General features: G+C 38.3%; 1 protein-coding gene across 1 annotated transcript in view; it reads right to left on the bottom strand.

The window, feature by feature from the left end:
• IPO5 (importin 5) overlaps positions 1-21,758 on the bottom strand; it is a 56,925-nt gene extending 35,167 nt beyond the window's left edge. The window contains exons 1-6 of the mRNA XM_043996324.1: positions 21,489-21,758; positions 12,159-12,239; positions 5,679-5,871; positions 2,429-2,531; positions 989-1,085; positions 644-748 (exon numbers count right to left, since the gene is read on the bottom strand). Coding sequence (XP_043852259.1) covers positions 644-748; positions 989-1,085; positions 2,429-2,531; positions 5,679-5,871; positions 12,159-12,239; positions 21,489-21,587 — 678 coding nt within the window. The 5' untranslated portion in view covers positions 21,588-21,758. The remainder of the gene's footprint in view (positions 1-643; positions 749-988; positions 1,086-2,428; positions 2,532-5,678; positions 5,872-12,158; positions 12,240-21,488) is intronic.
• Positions 21,759-26,771: the final 5,013 nt, after the last annotated feature.

Below are 26,771 nucleotides of genomic sequence, written 5' to 3'. Positions count from 1 at the left end.
GGCATTCCTTTGATTTCCAATTCTTAGCCACCACAAAAGAGCTGCTAGAAATATTTTTGTACAAATAGGTCTTTGTCTCTTTTGGGGGATATATCTTTGGGATATAAACCTAGCAGTGGTATTACTGGATCAAAGGCTATGCACAGTTCTATAGCCCTTTGTGTGCCTGCATCTCTTGGAAAGGACAGAGACTGAGAAATACTATAAAGAAGTTAACCAAGTCTAATGTAGACTTTGATATTTAGTCACTTTAGTGCAAAGTTAGGCACTGGGAAAAGTATAAAAAGATAGGGAGAAAATATGCATTAGGTTTAAAGTAATCAAAGTATCCAAAAATATCCCAGAAACATTCAGAAACTTCATACTTGTATGAACTGAATAACCTTTTCTTTGAATACTGGTTAAAAAACAAAAAACAAACCCAACAACTTGGGACTAACAGAATTAAATCTATAGTTTTGTCTATGCACTTTCATATGCATATAATATATAACCTTCCACTCTGTAGAAAGTACCCTGACCAAACTGTAAATTTGGAATATTTAAAACTCCACAACACCTATTTTATGAGGCACAGAGCTGGTATACATTTAAACACAACAAAAAAAGGACAGTAATACCCCATTCTACAATATTTCCTTACCTGTAAGATTCCAGGTAGTAAGTCTGCGAAGTGTTTGAGTAATGCAACATTATGCTCATTTGCAAGCACAAATGCAGCTGCAGCTCTTGCAGATAATGTCCTGATCTGAAAGAGTCAGCACAGTATGGATCAGGGGAAATTAAAAAATAAAATATTGTGCTGTGAATTCAAATCCTCCAACTGGATACTGCTGTGTAAACTTCCTTTTTATTGTACTTTATAAATTACATCCTAATTATTAATGTTTGGAAATGAAAATACCATGAAATATTTGCTAAATACATTTCTTTACTAATAAGCTGCCAAGTTAAACTGTTTATCTTAAGAAATAGAAATTTTTATTACCGCTGGATGTTCCTGATCTTGCATACACTGAACCAACATCCGTTTGATGACATCCAAATAATGCTGTTGTTGATTTCCAAAAATTCCAGGAAAGTTCCTAAAAGTGTTACAAATGTATAAAATAATGAGGCCTTCATGTCAAATGCTTATGTTAAGTTTAAATTATCTTTTTGGTTTGTTTGTGTGTTTGAATTCTCTCTTAATAATTACCATTGAATCCTGCCTACCACTTCCAACAATATAATTTTTGGCTGAGGTGGAAAATGTAAGCAAAGCTAATATCAACAAAGGTGGTGCCTTAGGCTTGCCCAGGACCACTTCTCCCTGATATTTTTTCCCTTTGTCATCACTTTGGTTCCTAGTTGGAAGCTGCTTCTGGTTTAAGAGATGAATAGGAGCAGTGATCAAATCTGAAGCAGGAATGATGATTGGGGAGGAGCTTTTGAATACTTGGTCCTACTCCCAGCAATCCAGGTTATTTGAAATTCTTGTATATTCAAGTCAATGAAAAACTGAATGTTATCTACTGATGTTTGAGGTTAGATGGCCAAGATAATACAGATTAAAAGAGAAATATGATAAAACAGTGGAAAAAAAGAACAGGTTTATCAGATGCTACATTTCTCTTCTCTTTAAATGCTGAACTGAGAGTTAAAAGCATACTTTAGGTACAGCTAAGTGGCTCAGTGGATAGAGCACCGGCCCTGGAGTCAGGAGGACCTGAGTTCAAATCCGGCCTCAGACACTTAACACTTACTAGCTGTGTGACCCTGGGCAAGTCACTTAACCCCAATTGCCTCACTTAAAAAAAAAAAAAAAAACAACAAGCAAACAAAAGCATACTTTAGTGAACATAGATTGTTTCTTGGTAAATTAATCATAACTCTAACCAGAGAATGGAAATAACCCTAGAAGTAAAATAATTATTTTGTAATGTAGGTAAGTATCCCATATGTATCATTTTTCTAATTTGTATATACAAATAAATGTCACATACATGTAATTTTTTTCTTAAACTGGGACACCAGTTTTTTTTTAAAAACTGCTTATATAGAAAAACACATAATTAAACCACTTCTTGATGCTACTGCCACAGAAGGAAAGAGAAAGGCTAATTTGTTATTGTATGAACCCATTATTATACAGAAAAGCAAGATAATTCCATTAGAATTCCATTTATGATTATCAGAAGTAGTCTGTCTATAGAAGGTATAATGTGTAAGACATTACTATCTATCTTTAATACAAAATGCAAGACCATTTATATTTACATATATATATATATATGTATAGATATATATACACAAACTGAAAGGTATTTTAAAGACCACAAAAAGTTGAACAATTTAAGTTTAGAACTCCTAGACAGGTGCTGCAACAAATATTAAATGTTTTATTTTCTTCCAAAAAGTACACCAATAACTAAATCCATGAATATACCAGAAAATGTGAAGGGCAGCTTCCCGCAGTCCCACATTTTGAGAACTGACTGAATCAAAAAGGAACTTCAGACCTTCTGGCCACTGGTTATTGCCATCCTCATCTGGAAGCAGAGAAATTTAGGCAGTAAATGTATATGTAGACTTAACAAATTTAGTTTCTTAAAGGGTGACTGCTCATTTAGAAAAAAAAAAATAATGAAGTCAATGTAGTATTATTTTGTAGTTTAAAAGTAGTATAATAAATTCAGAAGGATAAGTTTAATCGCCAAAAAAGGGTCAAGCCATGTGTTCATAATATTCACTATTTAATATTAAATTTGTAGGTACCAATCATAAAACCTGAATAAATTTTAACCTTTCATATCACTTTCACTACACTCAAAACCATTTGAATTTTTCTTTCATATTTTAAAGCAAATTTTAGTTTCATAGCACAGAAGGAATTTTCTTAGGTTGACTTTTCAACGATCCATATAGTTAATTTAAAAAGTCACTAAGGCCTCCCTCAACCTTCCTTACTTTGTATGTTTTCACTTTAAGAATTCAATGAAGTATATATTTACATCCATATACATACTTTAGTTAAAGTCCATATTGAAATTAGAGTACCATACAGGATGAGAACCATCATTTGGGGGATGCACATGATGCGGTAGCTTGAAAATAAGGGACAACAATAGAGTTCAATAGTAAAAGAATCTTCTCCAAAGTACTTTAGACTGATTTTTGGGGAGAATGAATTACATAAGTGATTTTAATTAATAAACATATTGGATATCAACCATGCTTCACAGATACATTCTCTTTAAAAACCCCACAAATTCATTAATATTTGATTAGACAAGAGGAAATTGCAAAGGTTTATTAAGAAAGAAGACAATTATGTAGCATTAAGAACAGAGTTACTAACTTATAAATGGGCTGCATTCTAAAGCTTCACTTACAAGTTGGTTGTTTGGAACTTAAAATACATTTTCCCATAGAAATAATTTCATAGTAGTTCACTCCCCAGCCTAAAAAGTCTATTAAAAACAACACAAGTGGTAGCTAGGTGGCGCAGTGGATAGAGCACCAGCCCTGGATTCAGGAGGACCTGAGTTCAAATCTTACCTCAGACACTTAACACTAGCTGTGTGACCCTGGGCAAGTCACTTAACCCCAACTGCCCCGCAAAAAAACCAAAAACCAAACAAAAAAACCCACATGGGGCAGCTAGGTGGCACAATGGATAAAGCACCAGCCCTGGATTCAGGGAGACCTGAGTTCAAATCCTGCTTCAGACACTTGACACTTACTAGCTGTGTGGCCTTGGGCAAGTCACTTAACCCTCATTGCCCCAAACCCTGCCCCCCCCCCCCAAAAAAAAGGGTGGGGAGGGCGCCAGCTAGGTGGTGCAGTGGATAAAGCACTGGCTCTGGATTCAGGAAGACCTGAGTTCAAATCCTGCCTCAGGCACTTGACACTTACTAGCTGTATGACCCTGGGCAAATCACAACCCTCACTGCCCTGGGGGGAAAAAAGTAACAGAAACAACACAGTATGCACTGAAATAGTAGGAAATAAGTATTGTTATAGTTAGAAATAAAATTGAATAAGATATTTATAATTAAAGGGGTGCCCTTTTAAACACAAAAAATGTCATGGATTCCCAACTAAGAAAATAAGCAAAAAAAAGAAAATAAATAAATTTAGGTTATTACAAATTTAGTAATGCTTTAAAAAAGAACAGGTACTAGTTGTGTGACCCTGGGTAAGTCACTTAACCTTCATTGCCCCAGCCCCCCCCAATTTTTAATGTGGAGGCACACTGTTTTCTGGATTTAAATAAAGATCAAGATATACACAAAAGGAATGGTAGCCTCTGAAATAATTTTAGTGCTTTCCAGGGGTTCCTCCATTTAAAGACCAGTGAGTAGCCTAGAAGCTGGTGACTATATAGTTTTTATGTCTATTTCCATGTCAAAATTCATGGTCTTCTTGGATACAGGCACACAATTTCCTTTGCATTTTGACCAATAGAGCTGTTTTAGATTTATAAATGGAAGGAAGAGGATTATTCTTGGATAACTAAAGAGATTTCACAAGAAAATGTCTATGTGAGAATGACTGCTTACTGAATTAACTGAGTTTGTGAGTAATGTAAAATGGAGAGAAAGCAGTATCCTTCTGAGAGGCAGTGGGGAAATGATTTGGGGTGAAGCCATAGACCCTAAGAAAGGAGGGTAGAGCACATAACTTGCCCAGCACTCTAACCACAACACTACAAGCTATCTCAAAGTAAAACTGGCACTAAAGTTCTCTACTCCCCACTTTAGAGATGAGGAAACTGAGGTTCAGAAAGGTTCAGTGATATAATGCCCATGGTTGCACAGTTAGTGTCAGAGATAAGATGTGAACTCTGTTCTTGCCTTCCTCCACTTTTCCCAGTATGCTACTCAGTACCCCCAACTAAAATAAGTTTCAGTTGGGTATCTTGGAGTTTATCAGCATTTAATATGATGGATTTGATGGATTTAGAGGTAAATGAAACTGAAACAGAATTTGTCCTTTAAACCAAAACAAGATGTGGCTAAACAGTGATTTCTATCAGATGCAATAGCATTTATTTTTATAATGGGGTGAGGGAACTAGGAAGTTCAGACATGGAAGCCAAAAAATAAAACAAAAAACAAACACAAAACTGGGCAACTTTCTAATTGTTACTCCATTTTTATCTACTTCCAGACATTAGGCATACCCATATTCAAATCTAGAAAGATTCCAAAGCCCCAAATCAAGTAATTTTTAAAATGAATTGCTATTTTGTATTTTCCACAGCTTCACTGGCATAATTAATAGTTTTACTATTGGCTTGCCTGTACTTCTAAATCTTTGCCAAAATGTAAGGGTAAAACATTGATTGACAAGCCTACTCAAACGATTTGTTTCTTAATTACAAAGTTAACAGGAGTGGTCTTACAAAAAGACATGTAAACTGATCTCTCTAAGCACATCTGCATATACATTGGTTGATGCATAATTTTTTGCCAGTCATACACTGAAAATATGAATTGATAATTATTGCATTTGGAGAAGCATAATATGTATATTTCAGAGACCATTCAAAAGACTCCACAATAATCCCAACTCTAGACTCATTTGGAAAAGAACATAGGTCCTCATAAGTGAACCATGGCCCTCACTCCAAAAGATACTTAGGGAATAATACACATGCATTTTCTATTAGTGCATTTTCATTTCATACCTACCTATTAAGTTCCTGGCCAGCTCAGCAGCAATATCACAGACTTTTTTCCTCATGCTAGACTGTGTTTCCATCTGAATAATTAAGAGTAGTTCAGTTTTGATGGCATTCTGAACATCAGAAGGAAGAGTTGGATAGACTTCCTCAAAAGCAGAGGACAAAAGACGTCGTAGGAGGACAGCAGCCATCTGTCTAGCCTAAAACAGAAAACAAACTTTATTACCTTGTGTATTATTGGAGAAAAATAATCTAAGTAAATTTCATTCCATCCTTAACGTGTAATGCATATTTCATTTTTGTTAGTAGATTTCTATAATTTATTAGAAAATTACTCCTTTGATTTTGAATCCCCCTTCCCCTCCCAAAAAAGGTTAAAGTATAGCAAAGTTTTCCATCTATTTATCTGTCTTTGTTCCTTCATTACTATGGAAAACCACTAATACTCCTTTTAAATTCATCTTTCCATATTAAACATAGTTCTTCAGCTCTTGCCCATCATTCTGCATGGCTACCCATTTACAAAGTAGCTTGGAAGAATGCTTTCAAGGCCATTTTATTCCTTAACTATCATCTACACAAATGAGCACAGTATGGAAGCCCCCTTGGTTTTCCATTTCTAATGTGTCTGCCACTTTGTTGGAATTATTTCTTCCCTTCCAGGACCTGCTCAGGTGCTGCTACCTCCTTTATGAAGCTTCTCTGATCCCACTTATTAAAAATAAGCTCTTACCAAAGTCTTCACACTTCTCTTAGGAACTTAAACTTATATTCTAGTTACCAGTGTTATCCATACTTTCTCCCCAAAACAGATTTCTAAGCCCAAAGTGTGGGACTATTTTTTTTATTTCATCTTTGAATTCTTAGCACCTAGAACAACATAATTATTTGTCAAATTCAATTGGAATTCTCAGGTCAGCATTTATTATAAAACCTGAGGCGTCATTGACCAAAATAATAAATTGTTATTTTATGCAAGGTTTAAAATCCCTAAAGTAAGCCTATGACTCCGGATTCCAGAAATAAGAATGTTCTGTCAGAATGTATTTTCTTTATTCACTAGCACACCAAATTTTTGATGATCCTTAAGGCTCAAATGTCTTAAGATTTAAATTACTTTGAAAATATCATTAGTGTTTTACTGTAGTTTTGGAATTCACATATGCTAAGTAAAATCGTCGTTAGGAGCCAACCTCAAAAATTGTTTAGCCCAATCTCCTTGTTTTATCCTTAAAACAATACCCTAATTTCCCAAGCTTGATAGATAATAGAACTTTCTACATTAATCCTGGCATACATTCTGCATATGTTCAATTAAATCTTATATAGCAGCTGAAGACCCAATATTACTAACATTCTCTTTTCCAAAGCATGGCACATAGTAAGCATATAATAAATATTTATTTCTTTCCCTTTGACCATCAAAAAGTCCCGGACCATAGAGTAATCATCTATCCTTCCGGATTTAGTGCTCTTCTTGACCGTCCTTTCATATACTATGTACCTTCTGGTTCTCATACATATTGTTAAGATGGCTGTTGTTAAAGGCAGTTAGGTCACACAGTGGATAGAGCGCTGAACCTGGAGTGATGAAGACCTAAGTTCAAATCCTACCACAGATACTAGTTCTGTGATCCTGGGCAAGTCACTTAACACCTCTGAGTATCCTCATCAGTAAAATGGGGATAATAATAGCACCTATTGGGGTGGCTAGGTGGCGCAGTGGATAGAGTACCGGCCCTGGAGTCAGGAGGACCTGAGTTCAAATCCGGCCTCAGACACTTAACACTTACTAGCTGTGTGATGCTGGGCAAGTCACTTAACCCCAACTGCCTCACTTAAAAAAAAAAAAAAATAATAATAGCACCTACTTCCCAGGGTGGTTGTGATGATCAAATGAAATACTACTTTAAAGGGTTTCACAAAATTTAAAGAGCTATATAAATCCTAGCTCTTATTGTTACTAGGAATATTATCAAATTTAGGCCCAACTCGACCTTACCAAAGACTCTTTTTTATGTCAATTCATTAACTTCAGCATAATTTCTTAGAGTTTATTAAAAAGATTAGCTCTTCAAAAAAACAAACAAAAATATTAGCTCTTGTCTTCAGTGGGATAATGTAATCTCAGGAGTAAGTATTAAGTCATTGCATTTATAAATCCAGTACATAGCTCACAGAAAGTACTTGTTGACTGATACAAGTATTTGCAACCCATTCATGAGCCCAACAGATATCCCATCTACTAACTGGCTTCAGGGGAACCCAGGATCTCCAAAGCAAGGCTTTGTCAAGGAAGTGAATTAGCCCAATTCATCTTTGTCTCAAACCTCAGACACCTTAGCAGGACTTTTAACCTTAGTAAGTTACAGTCAAACTAGGGTAACATGAATATCAAAACTCTTCATGATACCAAACTTCTCTATCTTAAACAAAAACAAACCAAAAAAACTTTAAGGATTATTTAATTTAAAAAAAAAAAGTTAAATTTCACCTTAAACATATTATTTGTCTTAATTTTTTTTGGTAAGGACAACTATGAGAATGGTAATTCAGGAAACAGTAGATCGATATATAAGAACATATTTAAACAGGAAGGGAATTGATGCCAAACATTGGAAAAAACAACATTTACAGCCTAGTTTCCAAGTTTTAACTAGTATTAAAGATTCATACTGATGGATTAGTTGTCTTTGAAAAGATTTCCTGCTATGTTTAAGACACTGAAGTGTTCTTGCACAATTTCAGTTTGTAGAAAAAAACAGCTGTTTTCTATCATCACAAGCAAAATGTAAATACTTAAAATTTAGGCAAAAAGACATTCTGCATGTGGCCACGACTGCAATATTTCACAACAGAATCTATGCCCCCTGAGGGTAGACTTATGTTTTTGTCTTTGTATTCCCTAGGACCTAATGCTTTGCCTTCCCTTTTGAAGGTGCTTAAAGGTTGTTACATTATATGCATGCATGTATGTATATACACACACATATGTACATATACATATAAAAATAATGATCATAGGATCAAGAACTTTAAGGGGCCGTAAAAGATCATTTAGAGGCATCTAAGTGGCGCAGTGGATAGAGCACAGGCCCTGGAGTCAGTAGTACCTGAGTTCAAATTCGGCCTCAGACACTTAACACTTACTAGCTGTGTGACCCTGGGCAAGTCACTTAATCCCAATTGCCTCACTAAAAAAAAAAAAAAAAAAAAAAAAAAAAAAAAAAAAAAGATTATTTAGCCCAACTCCCTCACTTTAGGAAACTAAAGTCCTAGAGGCCTTAAGTGATTTGTACAGTCTCACTGATAATACATAGAAGAGGCGAAATTTAAACTCAAGCTCATATTATATCATAGTTTCTTTTGTAAAAGTAAGTATGCCCTGATAATATATATAAAGATCAGCAAAGATTTAAAAATCAACCTGAATGCTTTTGTGGGTTAGGACTACTCTAGAAATGTATGCAAAAAGACAACAGATACAAAAATTGAACTCTCATTGCACACAGGGCAAAGTTATACCATAAAATCAAAATGTTTTAATGCCAAACTAAGAATGTTCATTAAATTCAGCTAAAAAATGTTTAGCTCAGTATAACACTAACATGAAAGGAGAAAAACAAGAGCATAGTAGTAAAAGTATTGGATTTAAGATTTAGAAAACTTGGCTACAGGTGCTAGTGATGCTCTCTAGTTTGTGACTGAGCAAATCAAACTCCCCAAACCTCAGCTTCCTAGTCTGTAAAATGAGAATATTTATAATACTTCTATCTCACACACACAATTATTATTCATGATTTTAGAAGAATACAAACTGCAGGTGACCCAAAGGCCACTGGAGAGAACTGTGGTGGGTGTAAGTATGCTGACGGTCATAATGATCACTCAAGCAAGAGAAATGTCATAAAAACATTGTTGTTAAGGCCAACATGATCAGAAAAAGACCAGAGCAAGTTGTCACACTTTGAAAGTGAAGGATAACAGACAATCATAGTCCAACTGTCACCCAGGCATCCATGGAACATTTACAACAGGAGGTCTATTTACAAAGACAGGCTATAAGGACACACAGGGAGAGGCATGGATCATCGAAACCTGAAGAGGGCAGTATATCACAGATCCATTGAAAAGTCACTATAGTCAGTTCTGTGATAAGGTGACAGGTACATGCATTCCCTCAAAGCTAAGCAAAATTGTGCAATAAAACCCACAGGACGTATGGGGGAAAAGGGCTTGGGAGACAGAACTCAAAAATTTGATGTTTGTTTGCAGAAGTAGGTTGCGGCTTTGTGAAATTTTCTGCATTCTTGCTGTTTCTTGAGGAAGAAATAGAGCAGAAGCAAACTCAAAATTATGCTCAGAATATTACCTAATATATCATATCATACAAAACTGATTGTACTCTGAATGATCTGTGATCTCATCAATGTGGGTAGAGATGCCACTGATCTAGATAACAACCCCTCCATGCCTTCTTATCCTGCAAGATTCTTTCCTTGTCTTCTTTATAGCTATGAAACAGACAATACCAGTGGGTTGTGTGTGACCATAATAATTTATTTAATAATTTAATTTATTTTGTAAAGTGAAGGCGGGTAAGTAGTTGATCACTAAGATCTGTTCTACTTCTAAATTCTATGATTCTGGGAACACACACGTCACACATTTGATATTTTATTTCGGCAACTTTATCAATGTCATTTTTAAGTTATACTAGATGTTGAAGAGCAAGTGTAGATAGTCAAGCATCCAATCCACCCGGAAAGAGCTACATCAGTACCTATTATATAGAAAATCTGAAGGCCAGAGATAAGAATGCACAAAAGAAATTTTATTAGGTCAACTGTGAAATGCTGACAACCCCAATCTGGTCTGTAGCAAACAAAGAGTTAACCTGTAACTTTGGGGGGAAAAGATCAGGAGATAAAGCAAGTGGGTAAGGCAAGATACTTATTTCTATACCATGTCACTAGTCTTCACACCTAGCTGCCGCATTCAACACACTGGGGAGACTGTAGGAATGTATAAAAGGATATTTTATAATACTTCCCAAAATGATATAACTACATAGAATTACAGAAGCAGCCTTTAGACTGTGGCCTGGTAAAAGTGTGACTACGATGTATATACTGAAGATAGAACCCAAAAGACACACAATCTCTCTTTGTCACTTCCAACTCTTTTTTGCTGAGGACAGAGAGGGAGGCGCAGGAAGCCAATGTGGGATTTCAACAGTGCATGAAGCTCCTGGTGAGGAACTCTCTAATAATGCAGATCTGTAGCTGCTTTGCAACATGTGACTTGCTTGGGGCCACAAAGTTAGGGGTCGGCTTTAACCCAGGTCTTCTAGACTCCCAGGCCGGCTCTATCCATTACACTAACGCTGCCTTTTATAGGCCACATAAAATTCATTACACTTGTCTGTCCCACACAAGAAATGTTAGCTTTTTATGTGCCTATGAGTACATTTTGGGGCATCAAAAAACGGAGACAAATCTCACATGTTTATTTCCATTTGTCCTTTTTGATAGTAGAGAAAATTTTAGCATTCTCTATCACTTCAATGTATTAAGTTTTAAGTTAACAGATCATACATATCATTTTAGTATACTTTCAAAAGAGTGAAAATCCTTTTACTTAGCTAAAGAACATAAAGTTAGCTTTTGGATACAGATTTTTTTCCCTACTAGGCAAACACTGAATTTCTTCCATGTTTTCATGACCTCTAAACTGAAGGTTTTTAGATAATTGTTACTTATAGACTCAAACACAGTATATCTGAAAGCACACTCTTTCAAACTGAGTTGTGACCTTAAAACTCAAGCAATAATGGAGCCCTCAACATTTCAGTAGCAAGACCATGGGGAGGTGAGACCTAATCCCAGGTTCTTGGACTCCAAGGTCACTGGTTTTATATACAAAGCTGTATAACAGCAGTGATTTTTAAAAATATTTTTCTGATTTGTAAACATATCCCCCACCCCAATGGAAATAATTTTGTTAAGTATCACTACCAATGTTTGTCTTGTATCTAGCAAAAAACAAAACACCCCCATCCCCTCAACTTACCGTTTGATGGTTTAACAACATGGACACTGGTCTTACTGGAGAATTTACTCAATGTTTCAAACATACAATGAATAGCATCAGCAGTGTGGTGGTCTCAGTGGATTTTGAAAGAGAGTATGGATTCAAATTCATGACTGCTACTTACCTGGGTAAGCAGATTCATCCTGAACCTCAGTTTCCTCATTTATAAATTGAGGAACAGAACCAGATTTCTAAGGTCTGTCCCAGTTCTATATTTCTACATTTCATTTTTCTCAAGTTATCTAATGAAGGGATTGAACTATATTCTTCTAGGGTAGACCCACTGTATATATCTGTACATAAACTTATCATGAGCTCCCTACTACCCCATTATCTACTAACAATAATCCAATTAAATGTTTAGAGAATGAAGTTTTTTCAGAATTTTTGATACCTCCTCAGCAGCAGTTGTATTTCTGATAGCTTGCAAGAGGAATGTGATCTTAGACTGTCCAGGGATATTCTCATAGGTTTCCTGTGGGGAGAAAAAAAGTTGAGATTAATATATAAATCAATTGATCTCTCCTAAACCATCCTACCCGTCACCAATGTTTGCAACCTCAACTCTTCATTATCTCTTTCCCCTCTCCATTCAATCATGTTGATTCTACATATTTCTCCATTCAAACTTTTTTCTACCCACAGAGCCAACTCATTAGTTCCAATTTCCATCATCTATATTGCCTTGACTATTATAATAGCCCCTAATTAATCTTGCAACCCTATCAGCCCTGCATAGAATGGCCAATGATATTCTTAGAGCAGATTTGACCATGTTTATGCAAGAAAGCCAATTAAGTGGCTCCCTCTTGACTCTAGGATAAAAAAACCAAGCTTTTCTGTTCAGCATTAAAAAACTTCCACAATCTCACTCTAGCCTAGCTTTCCAGGCTTACCAACAACTACACGTCACTTCCTTTCACACAGCCAGACTGGTTTACTTGTTCTCTGAACACCACATTCTAATTTCCATGTCTGTAACTTTGTACAAATTGTCCCAGATTTGGGAGCTACAATGAGGTACTTATATCCTTGGCCTGTCATTCCCCCCCTCCAAGTCCACTGTTAGCATCATCCCCTATGTTACTTTTTAGAGTTTGTATTTATTTTGAATATATTTGTCCTTGTACATACTGTCATTCTCCTCCCCTTAACAGAATGTACCTTTCCTGAGGGCAAAGACTGTTTCAGTTTTTCTTTACATACCAATAGCTGGCATTTCTATAATATCAACTATATGCCAGTACTTCACAAACATATCATGTAATCTTCACAACCACCCTGGGAGGTAGTTTTTATTATCACCCTTTTGCAATTGAAAAAACTGAGACAAACAGAGGTTACAGGCTGAAGCTGGATTCTTCAGGCCTAGCACAATTCCCAACACCTAAGCACAGTCAGAAATCAGCAAATGTTTGCTGAATGATAAAATGAACGACAGTAACAAAGAATATCATAGACACATATGCCCAGAAAAAGGAAGCTGGGAACTAGGTAGAGTTAGGACTTGCTCACGCACAACCCTAATCTGCTTCGTCTGCAGTGTCTAGATTTAGAGGTCCCCAGCACCTCATAGAGGCTTTATAAGAAGACACGGTCAAGATTCTCCCAGGATGAGGAAGTATGGATGAGATCTCTAGAAAAGATAATGACTCAAGGAAATATAGCTATAGAGGTAGGTATATGTTATTGGATATAAGGCTGCACGAAAAAAGGGGCTAATATAGAATCTAGGTAGGAAGAGATCAACAAAGGTCACTGTGTCCGTCCAGTGCCTCCCAACCCTCTTCAATATGTGACACAATTTATACTTGGGATACAATGGTCAGGAACCTGTGTCAGGGGTTCAATTTTCTCCCTGCTATTTATCCAACCACTTGTTCTTCCAAATCCTTCCTCCTTCCTGCCTGTCTCCCTCCCCTATCAATTTCTTATACATGAGATATAGTTATCCTTCTTCATTCCTGGCTGTCATTATTTCTAGCTCCTCTCCTGTCTCCCCACTTTCTTCCCATCTCCCAGGTTAAAAAAAAAATGGCAGAGGGGGCAGCTAGGTGGTGCAGTGGATAAAGCACCATCCCTGGATTCAGGAGGACCTGAGTTCAAATCCAGCCTCAGACACTTGACACTAGCTGTGTGACCCTGGGCAAGTCACTTAACCCTCATTGGCCCAGCCATAAAAAAAAAACAACAACCCAGTCCCCCCCCACACACACACACAAAGGCAGAGAATGAAAAATAGAGATTGTAATGATGTCTCAAGGATGATGATTTCTCTAGAGCCATGTGAGGAAACAGTGACCTAGTTGGGTTGTTACTAACCTTTCAAAAATATGGGGACATTTAAAAATTGAGGACCCCTGAATAACAGTGGTTATACTAATCTATTCAATGAGAAAATTAAATCAGTAACTTTTACATTTGGTATTTTATTAGTCACAACTGCACCTACATAATTTAGCCCACAAAAAAGATGTTGGCTTATTATAAATTTAGAATTGGATGGGACCATAGAAATTATCTAGTCCAAAGCTATGACTTTATAAATAAGGAAACTGACTTGCTCAAGGTCACAGAGAATACATAGCCAAGGTTTTACCAGCATGGTACTAGAACTTAGGTTTTCTTTCCCCAAGTATTCTGATAGAATTTGATAACATCAAAATGATATTTCAATAAATATACTCCCACATATACGTGGATTCTAGGACCCTTTGCAAGTAACCCATTAGTTTATCACCCTCCTTTTTAGGACTACATCTCCACTTTGTGCCAATCTCTTTCCAAAAGCAAGGCCATGAATAGAAAGGTAATTTCCTCCACATTCTCTAGACCAAAGCTTCTTTTAACTGTGGGTCATGACGCCATATATGGTCACGAAAAACTTGACAACAGTAAAAGGTTACACATACCTATTTTATATACTTACCTAGGGTTGCACAAAAATTTCTCTGGCAAAAAGGGGTCACGAATGGGAAAAGTTTAAGAAGCTCTGGTCTAGACCAAAGAAAACCCAGAATTGATTTAAATTACATAAGGCCACTACAGAGCTACATCTGACCTGGAATTAGCAATCAAGGAAAGATAAGACAATCCACCATTTCCTGAGGTACATTTTCCTTATCTTTACTAGAATGAGACCATAACTAAAATATTCTTGTATAATCATCTACTACGAAAAGAGGAATAAGCGTAGATATCAGAAGACAAAGTGATACGGACACACAGACTGAATTTTAAAAAAGGTACCTCAATACTTAAATTCACAGTCCACTTTATTTTTTTCTGGGTGAAAGTTAATTTTTCTCAAGATGTTACTCTTTTCCTCTAACTTAATTACTATCCACTTACTAAATATTAATAGAAAGGCAGTATTACATCAAATATGCTCCATGACTATACTAGCTCTCTCAGACTTAAGCACTGTAGGCCAAGGTAAAGTTTGCTGTTTAGCTGATAACTTTATGGTTAAGGTTTAGAAAGCACATCTACATATTCTCTGGTTTGATCATATATTCCAGTGAGACAAGGCATTTTGAGGCTTAGGAGACTCGCCCAGGACAAACAAGTCAAGCTGCTAGTACTTGAATGCAAGTCTATCTCCCAGTCCAGTACATTTTTCCTTGCACGTGACAGCCTGATTCTTCTCATCCTTTTAAGAAATACTCTCACTGCAAGCACATTGCTGCTCGTTGGGAGGAAAACAGATAAATTTGGGGGTGAAGGGGAGGTAGATGTTTTGGTAAACTTAAGCTCCTTTTTGGATAACATGGCAAACTCACAAATTCAAAGTGATACTGATGAATGCAGAATTTTATAGAAGCTGGTGAATGCAGTTTGCAAATCTCAAAATGAGAAGTCAATTGTGGATAATTTTTAATTTAAGGTAAAAACAAAACTGGGGACGTGCAGTACATTTAGATCAAATGGTTTACCTATCTGAACAGCTATTATATGTTGCTTTGAAGGACCATGAAATTTTACAGAAAACTTGTAGTGTAATGATATGGACTCCTTAGATTCTTTAGACTTTTTTGAATCTTAAGATTCTTTAGGAATGTATATGAAGTGAATATTAGTGAATATAACAGAAAATACAATATCAGGGGGCAGCTATGTGGCACAGTGGATAAAGCACTGGCCTTGGATTCAGGAGGCCCTGAGTTCAAATCCAGCTTCAGACATTTGACACATAACTAGCTGTGTGACCCTGGATAAGTCACTTAACCCTCATTGCCCTGAAAAAAAAAATAAATGAATGAAATAAAAATGAAATACAATATCACACAAACTACCATCACAGTAGGATGGTATGAGAGGCAGCAAAGTAAAATAGAAAGTGTACTAATAGGATTTAAGTGTCAGAACATAAGTTCAAATCCCAGCTCTAATACTTACCAGTCAAGAGACTTTGGGCAAGTCACTTAACTTCTGAGTCTCAGTCTGCTCTTCTGTAAATTAGGCATGATACAATATTCAGGTAGTAAAGAAAGAACTATGTGAGTCTGAGTTACTATTATTAGGCTAGGCATATTGTTATTTCTTTAAATGCTATTAGATGAAAAGCTATAAATCTTCATGCTGGAATGCTTTGGAGAATCTTTGTTATTTACCTTTAAGCATAAACAACATAAAAAATGTATATAGCCTTAGTTCTAGAATAATTATTGTTTTCCCCAAATACTAAGCTATTCTAGAACTAAGTCTACATATTCTATGCTTACTCAAAGATAACTACAAAAAGATCCTTCAAAACATTCAAGATTTATGTTATCACTGATTTCTTTAGCACATATAAATCAAATCTAATCATGAAGATAAGGCTGAAATTCCAGTCAATAAAGATTTTTTTCTTAGCCCACAATTCTCTGAAATGCCTGGATCAACCTTCTTTCAGCAGCCTCCAAGGCCTAAGGAGAATATTTGCATGGCATATTATACCTTAGTTTATCCTAGTAATAGCCTTAAAAATAAAGGTCATGGGGCAGCTAGGTTGCAGTGGATAGAGCACCAGCCCTGGAGTCAGGAGTACCTGAGTTCAAATCTGGCCTCAGCCAGTTAACACTTACTAGCTGTGTGACCCTGGGCAAGTCACTTAACCCCAATTGCCTCACTTAAAAAAAAAAAAATCAAAATACCAAATTATGTTCTTCCAGATTTGCAGTCAATGGAATATAATCTTAGAATATGATTCCCACTAGGAAGTGGGATTCTTTTAATTTTCAGTTTATGATACGTTTTCCACTTTGACTGCCTTAGTGATTATCGAATCAAGCCTGTGAATATTCATTACTTCTGGCTGGAATTTTGTTTCTGAGAAAAGAATAGTTTGGAAATGAAAGCTATTTTGTGACTACAGATCATTTCTTATAAAGATAACTGGCTTAGACAAAAAAAAAAAAAGCCTGGCTACATTCTAGCTCCCAAAAAGAGCTTAATCTAAACTTGGATGCTGAGGAAGCATGAGAACTAAAAGATTAATTATCCTGAGAAAAAGAAACACTTGCCTTCAATAAAAAAAATACCCAGAAGATTTTTTTCTGACCCTTTAAAAGTTCAAAGTGAGCAAATTTTCTGGCTATAGTACAAGTTAAAATTTTAATGTCAAGATTAATAGGGATATCACCTGGACTTGTGATTTCATTAGTATAGGGAACTTACTAAATGAGGAAACTCCCTCTTTCATTTCATGTAGGCATTTTTTCCTGCAAACTTGTCTTAGAGAATTGCTGGGGTGCCTTGCCCAGGGTCACACAATTGGTATGTGTTAGATATGGTCCCTGAAACCAGGTCTTCCCAGCTTCTAGTCAAGTTCTTCTTCCATCATACCATATAAAAAGGTAAAATCTGTTTGCTTACTACCTTCAACCTAATACTATTCTTACAATACAATTTAAGAAAGAAGCACACCACTCTCTATCTATTGATAGACTATATATAACAATATCAATAAACTCCAAATGATCCCATGTTAGTTGTTGGTTTCAATTTATTCCAAGAGTATGGTGTAAAGAATTCTACATTTGGAGTCACAAGACTTGGGTTCAATTTTTTTGGCTGTCAATTCATTTTTCAGGGTCTGAGTTTCCCCACCTTTAAAATTAGGTTCACTGGATGACCTCAAAGGTCATTTTGCAGCTCTAGATCTGTGAAACAGGGTCATCCTGTGAACTGTGGCACTACACCCAAGATTCTACAAGGTCTGTTAAACCTGGCTCTGTGCGTACTTCAATAATCCAAGGACCTGTGTGGCTTCTTCCTTGGTGTGCACCTATTTCGGGGATGAAAATTAAGACCTTCTGAACAATTCAGCAGATGGTCCTTTTTGACTACACCACACCAAACTGGTGATGAGTCTTTCTGAACTTAGCCATGCTGGTCTTTGGACAAGAGACATAACATAAGCCTATTACTGGAATCCTTTCAGCCCCAGCAGGACCTTCTAGAGCTTGCATTCCTCTGGCACAAGACTTCTGGAATTAAGGGTCATTTATCTCACACACTATATAGAGGTACAGAAGTAGTTTTATAGAAAATGCATTATTGTTATGCATGTTTGAGGCTGCTATACATTATAACTTCTTCAATAGAAGGAAAACCAGACACACTAGTCTAGGTAATTTACCAGGCATTTATTGGTTCATAAGTGCTGGCAAACAAAATCCACCAATATTTTGGTCATATCAAATTCTGTCACTGTTACGGAAAGCCTTTTTACCCTTCTCTTATTTGCAAGAGAGTAGTAAAATGAGAAAAAGCAGCTTCTATCTGTCCCTGACTAAGACCATTAAATACATTTCAAGGGAGCTAAGCTAGTCTCTCTTCCTTTCATCCAACTTCCATTGATATTAATGAAGTTTTTTTTTCCTTCCCCCAGGATCAAAGAGAAACAAACTTTCTGGGGAAAATCCACTCAGAATAAAAACTTTGACTTGAAGTTATACCAAGAATTCTATGCATGGGTTTACAGAAATCAATTTCCTCAACTGAATACCCCCTCTTTCAATTATTTGTTCTTTTTCATAATGACCAATTCATTATGATTTTTCTGTTTCTAATTACTGGGACTATTCTCTTTCCCCCCCAAACATCTGAAGATTCATTTTGGGAATAAAGGAGAAAAAAAATCAAGACGTTTATGATTTTTTTTCTTACCGTGAAGCTAAATCTAGCTTATAAGAAAATTCACCCTTGTAGGACCTGGTAATACTGCCTCCTTTTTTAACAATAAAGATAGAGAAGTAGTAAGGCCTATTGATAAATGAGTCACACACTATATGTAGGGAACACAAGGAAACAAACATGATCCACATAAGAGTTAACATCTCACCAAACAAAATTTCCAAAATAGAATTTATACTTTGATAGAAATGAAAGACATTTACTGTATATGATCAAATTTTAATACAAAACAAGTTTACTTCTTCAACAGTTTGGCATTTGGTGTCAACAAAGTATATTTTATTTAGACATTTCCTAAACACCAATTCTTCAAGTTCAAAGAAAATTTGTGAAAATATTTTATATTTCTTATTAACCTAAAATGGCCAATTATCTTTAGTTTGATTTACTAAAGCAAACTGATTATTTCATGTGTAAATTTGATTTAATGTAACATTAGCATTTAGTCTTCTTATTATTGAAACTCAGATGTTGGCAGCTACTCCTTAATATTAGTTTGTCACAAAAATTAGATCTATGTGACTTATAGTTGACTTCTTATAAAGTAGTAGAATCTCCTTTAATCATTTTGCCACTTAAAAAAATTAGACACAAATGATTTGAGATATATAATCAACAGAAATAAGAGAAAAAATTAATCAGTGCCTGAGTCTTCATTATGAAACTAATGAGAACACTGCTTTTCCCCCAATTGTTTATGAAAGAATGTGCTGAACTCACTAACAAAGTGATGCAAGTGATAAAAGACCAAAGACAGCCACCAATAGGAATTCATGCTGAACAGACACTGGTATTTTAGTTCAATAGGAGAGAGATTCCCCACTAAGCTTGACAATAGAGACTTAAGCAAGTGGAGGAAGGAGAATTAACCTAGCTTACTAATTATAATACCATTCTTTGCTTTGCAATACATGAAAAGTTCTACTTCAGGGAGCTAGCAGAGACAAAGTGTTTTAATTTGTCTTGGGGGGGGGGGGGGACAAAACCCAAAATAGTCAGCTACCAAAAAACACCACGGGCAAAAGTAGTAAGTTTCCTTAAAATATTTTCCTCAAGGACCAAATTTCTAGTACTGAAAACCTGAAGTCATACACTCGAGATTTTGAAGAAAAGTCACCAAATCCTTCAAGGGGAGGGGCAAGAAGAGAGAAGATGCCAAATAAACTTTCCTTGGATGTAGGTGTATCTGAAACAATTCTTTGGCCATGGTAACCCAGAAACAAAACAATTCTTTGCAACGTGGTAATATCTGGCACATAGTACAATAATAAATTCAGAAAAGCTTTTCTCCATTCCCCAGCTTCCAAAAGTTTGGGCAACGAAGTCCATTCATAGGTAATCAAGAAAAAAATTTAGTCCAGATTATATATCGCTAAAGTCCCTGCAGGTAACCAACGTGATGAAGCTGTAGACCAAACAGGCAAGTACTCCAATACTGAGCTGTACTTTCTCTGTCCTTTTGAACTTATTAAAACATGTGCTATTGGACCTAAGAATACAGCAAAATCCCCTAACTTACTTCATGTGTCACAAAAATGAGTGCACATGGCTCCCTAGAGTCGGGAGAAAATTTGAAGGAAAAAAAAAAAAAAAGGCGACATGATACATAAAGCTGGGCAGCTGGCTGTGGACAGTTCTTTAGAAAAGCAGTCTTTTGAGGAAGAGAATACCAGAGAAAACAAACCTCTATTTCTCCCCCTCGGCTTAGGGAATGGACAGAATTAGCAAAAGGAGGCTAAAGGAGTCCGGAGGGAAGAGTGACAGCAGCCGAGAATGAAAGCCAGGGGGAAGGGATAAGGTGCGGAATGATAAGAGGACAGTAAGTACCAGGTGGAAAAGAATGAGTGGAAGAGGAGAAATGGGACAGGCGGCAGCACGGGATTTGGTGGAATGGTGGGGGGAGGGGGACAGAGGTGGAGACAGAAGCCTGGATGGGGGAGGGGAAATCCCATTAGGAGAAAGCGGGAAAAGGGGCATGGGGGGGCATGGGAAAGGTCAAACCGTGCGGGAGGGGGAGGGGAAGAGGATGATCCAAGTCGGGTCGGGGTCCAACCTCCCCACCCCCATCTCCGGTGGCAGGATCGAAGCTCTCCTTCCTGACCCCATAGACTATGTGCATGCATAACAGCACCCGGGTACCACGGTGGGGGGCGGGGAGGGGGGGGTAACTGCCAAGGCGGGACGAGACCGGACAGGGCAGGGCGGGGGGAGGGGAGCCGAGGCCTCCCCATCTCAGGCTGGAAGGGGCGGCAGGGGCCGGGATGGAAAGTCCTCGGTGGCGGGGGCAGCGGCGGCCGCGTCGGCTCCAGCTCCCACGTGGGCTGGGCCGGCCCGGCGCCTCTGCTCCGCCTGCCCGGGCCCAGATCAGGCCGGACGGGAGGACAGCGGCCGTGAGAGGAGCGTGAAGTGGAGGGAATGACCCGGTTGGGGGCCCCGGGCCCGGGGTGGGGGGGCGGTATCCCGCGGGGCCGGCGATCGGGCCGAGGGGAGCCCGGAAGATCAGGGTCAGGGTGGGGGGGAGGGGGAGGAGAGACTCAGTTACCTCCGCTTGTTTCCGCACCACATTGTCGGGGCTGAGCAGGTTCCCCAGGAGCAGGTAAAACTGTTGCTGCTCGGCCGCCGCCGCCGCTGCCGCCGCCATTGCGCTGAGCGTGAGAGAGAGGGAGAGAGAGAGGAGGGGGAGAGAGACACGGAGCCGTGAGGCGGGAGCGCTCGCGGGCGGGGAGGGGGAGGGGACACGAGCTGCCGGCACCAGCACCAGCAGCACCACCAGCAGCAGCAGCAGCAGCAGCAGCCGCGGCGGCGCTGGGGCGCGGGAGAGGCGGGGCAAAGGGGAAAGGAGAGGAGGGGCGGGGCCTCGTGACCTCTCACCTCCTGTCCCTCCCACCCCGCGGACACCGCCGCCAGCCTCTCATTGGTCCCGGCGGCTCGAGGCCGAGGCGGCCTTCTCCGCCGGGCCCGCTCCGATTGGTCGCGCACCCCACCGTCCTGCGACGGCGTCATTGGCCGCGCGGGTGGGGCCGAGTCGGGGTTAGTGCTAGGGGGATTGGGGGTGGGGAGGTGGTGCTTCGCGGTCTGGCGATTGCCTGGGTCGTACGTCTAGGCAGAGTTGGGGAGGGGTGGGGAGGAAGGGGAGTGGGGTCGGTCACTGGTGGAAGGCTCAGGCGCGAGCTTCGCGAAAGGAAGGGCGAGCCTGGACACCGTGCGCGGTCTGGCTATCCCTTTTTCCCTTCTCCCCAGCTTCCTCCGAGCCCAGGCCTGAGGACCACGGCGGGGTGGGACGTAGTCCTCGACATGCCCCCTCCTCCGAACCACGCCCCTGGTTCTTCCCTCCCTAGGGAGCCGCCCCCTCCAAGAAGCTTGCGTGACTCAGGCTCTCCGGATCGGGGAGTGAGTCACAGACTCCCGCCAGGCCTGGCCGAAGAAGGCTTCGAGACACCCCCCTCCTTCCTGCGTTTCCTCTCCTCTCTCCCGCCAAATGTGACCACGTTGCACGCTACTCCCTCCCTCCACCCCACCCCCCCAACGCTGGATCCGCCCCGAGAGCCGCGCGAGCTCCCTGGGGTTTCTTTCTACCCTCGGTGCTCTGTCTACCGCCGGGGTGCTCGGGATCTCCTCCTGCACCTTCAATCTAGAGGCGCAGGCCGTGTCAGCCACGGGATCCCCGGAGAGCTGAAGAACTGCCTCCTACCTCGAGGGAGGGCGGGAATACATCTATCTGAACCGGCGCACTAGGGTCCGGGCTAGGCCAGTTATATGTTAATTTCTGGGACTCCACCCTGAAGGGGGCAGGAAAGGTAGTGTCTCCTTTTGAAGACCAATGTGGGGAAACCGAGGCAGGAAGAAGTGGACTGAGAGTTATGGGGCAACCCAGGACCAAAGAGTCCCAGTTTCCATTTACAGTTCCTTGATGCGAGAAAAATGTTCCTTTCTGCCTTCTCTGAGGGCAAGGTGCTGGGATAAATCAGCCAGCATAGACTGAGTGCCTGCCCACAGGTGCTGAACTGTTGGGGGTGGGGTGTGGTGGGGTGGTGACTGCCCTCGAGGAACTGGAACAATTCAAGGGTCATTCAAACGGAGGAGGGTAGTAAGGCAGAGTAATCCTAAATGAAAGAGGGTTCCTCATAAGTGCTAATACGGAGAGAGAACCCTGGGAAGCTAATGGCAACTGGCTTCCTATTTTGCAGGGAATATAAAACGCCTTAAGATGGGAAATTAAGTGAAAGGATGAAGCTTGGCCAAGGTTTGCAGTTGGAACGCTTTACTTTCCTTCATTCATCATCTCTTAGTGATTTTTCTTCTGGGATGGACCCGTAAATCAATGTTATGGGAAATCCCTGTGTGGAGATCCTCATTCACTAAGTGGGGTTAGGTAGCTCTCTCTGATTTGGTTTTACAGTTGTCTGGCGGGACAATGAGTGGTTTAGTGACTTTCTCAGTCTTAGAGTTTGTTTTGATTACTGTGAACCCTGGTCTTTCTGAATCCAAGGATGGCCTTGACCCACTAGGCTGTTTGCTTTCTATAATCATTTTAAATAAGCATATAAAATTAATTTTAAGGAAATAATTATTAAATATTTTAGCTCTTTCCCCTACCCTTTAAGAATTCTACAAGAATTCTTATAATCGAACTGTAGAGAAAAAAAAAACCCTAATGAGATTTAACTGCCCTATGGCTCCCCTCTGCTATGGTGGTTATATAGCCCGGATTTTCCAGGACACCTCTAATTTCAAGAAAAGTATATTTCAAAGCAGATTTTGAAAATGGAATACTAATTGCCAGAATGTACCAATTTTTAGTTTAAAGATTATAGCCATTCTAGATTGGAACCCTATACAGGGCTCTATTTATGGCTCTAATTAATGTTTACACTTTTTCCTGAAGTGGATAATTTATATTACTCCTTTATTGATAGTTCATCAAACAGTGAGATCCTTTCCATTAATTCTGAGTATGGTTCCTTTTTTGTTTACTTGTGCGAGTAGATACCGTAGTTAGTATTCTGTGGAGGATTCTGCACTATAAAATTAACTTTTAAATTCTCTAAAATTTGAGTGAAATTTGGCCACTGAGAAACTAAATTGACATTGAAATAAAATTAGCCGATTGCCTTGCTTAGTTACATTGTGGTTGTGTGTTGCATTCTAACATCAGTTGGACATTTTTTTTGTTTGTGTTTTTGTTTTTTGGGTGGGCAGTGGGGGTTAAGTGACTTGCCCAGGGTCACACAGCTAGTAAGTGTCAAGTGTCTGAGGCCGGATTTGAACTCAGGTACTCCTGAATCCAAGGCCGGTGCTTTATCCACTGTGCCACCTAGCTGCCTGGACATTGGTTTTTGAAATGTAAACCCATGGGAATATAAGCATTTAGCTTCACTTGCATATGAATTTCAAATATTTGTTTAATTATGACCATGAATCCTGACTAATAAACTTGATAAACAGTATGTTAAAAAAAATAAAGACCATTCCTTTTTCATAATTTGATACAGTCATTTGGAGCCCTTAAAAACAGAATGAAGAGGGTTTTATTTATATAAAGGGTGTTTTCATCAACATGTTTGTTTTTTAATCAATTTTCATTTTAGGTGGTGTCACCTGCTGGTGAACTGTGAAATCACAAACTAACCCCATTTAACACTCTTTGGTAAATATTTAATCAAAAACAGCAGGAAAAAACCAAATTTCTTAGATTCTAAGTATGAAAGAATGAGATTCCCAAGCACAGTAGAAAATCATATGACCTTAACTAATGGCAGATTTAGTGAAAGAGAGGGTGACTGACAGTAATAAGATGTCAGGAAGTCCAGAATGCTCTCTTCCAAAGGGTATAATATAACCGAGCTAATCATAACACTAATATTTACATAGCCATTTACACAGTTATGTAGAAGCACTTGACAATTTATTTAAAATGCTATGTGGTTAGCATATCTTAAATTAACCCTTATCCTACCAAATTTCCCAATTTAGTTCATTGTACACTTTCCTCACTATGGGAATGCATCTCACATTTTATATATGGTCAATGGGAAAATAGGGTTCACTTTTATAGAAATTTTTATTTACAATCAACTATGAAAATAATTTTAATAAAATAAGGACTAGCTTCATTATTAAAGCAAGTGACTTTGTAAAAAACTTTGTTATATTTATCACACCCATATGAATATATATGTATGTCACATGTACATATGAATACTTGATGAAACTCATTTGACCCACATGCTAATATTAAACTGGCTAATTTCTATGTAAACTCAAAGAAAATCTCCCCCTCTATGATTTGGAATGTGAAGAGTTTGATTATGAAGGATGTTTTGGATTAATTTGAATATTAGATATTCTCTGAGGCTTTTTAGACATTAATCTCCCCAGAGATATTAACCTATCCTGTGCCATTAAGTGTGACAATGATTCACATTTCCATGTTTTCTTTCCTTGAGTATCCCCCCACCAGTCCTGAGTAGGAAAAACAGCACCTACAACATAATCGGTGCTCACACACAACTGATATTAGGCACTAAAACCTTTGCTGACTATATAAATAAAGGATTCTTGTTTCTAGGCAATAGTTCTGAAATTCTGAAGCCTGCTTGGATAAGAGTAATTTCAAAGATGTAAACTGTACTCAATTAAGGTTTGTTGGAAATAAATGATAGGTAGATCACTAATTACAACATTTGCAACAAAAAAAACCCCACAAAACTAACCTGAGATACAGCTCTGAATGGGACAACCAGAGAACATCCCAACAAAGGGAGAAATTTGTGCCCTAAGATTAACTAATGTGAGGGTGAAATTGTTTTAATAAATTTATTTCTTGCTCTTATGCAACATAAGATATAACATGTAACATGACGGATTAAATTCACTCCATATCTGTATGTGGTTCTTTATTTTAGAACCTTGTTCTAGGGGCTTATAGACTAAATATTTATTACAGATCAAGCTTCCAAATTTGGCAAAGTTAATAATTCTAGTTCTGTATATGAGTTTTCTTGTTAGCAGTATTGAGTAACGAGTTAGTAGTTTTCTTATTAGTAGTAAACTTGTGCAAATGATAAAAGGTCAATGAATGGAATATATTTTAGGCTGTAGGACCTTTATGGGGTTGTTTTTGTTCAGGGATTCTGATAAAGGAGAATGGAGTGTTGTTTTGCACACATAAAGGTTGTCTCACTGTTAATCTAAGTTTGGAATTTTCATTTTTTCCCATGACATAGTCCTATATATTTTAGCATTTTTTACCTTATGGCAATTTATCCTTATGTTTCCAGCTTCGACTCGGATTTCAGGGGATTGGAGACATGGTACTGTACTTCCTGAGCTGAGTTCCTTGCTTAGGAATTCCCTCCTCCTTCTGGTTTGACATAGACAGATTTGTTGACCTTTAGAAGACAAGACCATGTCAAATATATTCTTATTGGTTAAATATAATAACTGGTAAGGATGGAGCTGGTCAAAGAATGAGTATCTTTTTATTATTGGATTCTAATTTTAATTTTTTTTTCCATTTAAATGTAATAGATAGATTTTAAACCTTTGGTTTGAGGCTTCATCCAAAGTAAAAATGACTATATTAAGTAGGATTCAGATTTGGAAGATTTTTCCTAGAGAATGATAGAAAGCAGACCCAGTGCTGAATTATTGTATCTTTGTTATCTTTTCTGTATATTTAGGATTATTCAGAATATACAGATAATAGAATTATGACCCTATTTATTCTAAGCATTCCTGAACCAAGATTATTTTTAAAGATTCTGAGATGACTCATTCATCATGTTTTTCCTCTTCGTTTAGTCAGAGATTACAGCAGCAACTA

This window comes from Dromiciops gliroides, chromosome 3 (genome assembly GCF_019393635.1).
Source record: "Dromiciops gliroides isolate mDroGli1 chromosome 3, mDroGli1.pri, whole genome shotgun sequence".
In the NCBI taxonomy this organism is placed as follows: domain Eukaryota; kingdom Metazoa; phylum Chordata; class Mammalia; order Microbiotheria; family Microbiotheriidae; genus Dromiciops; species Dromiciops gliroides.
This window is presented reverse-complemented; position numbering and strand designations above follow the sequence as displayed.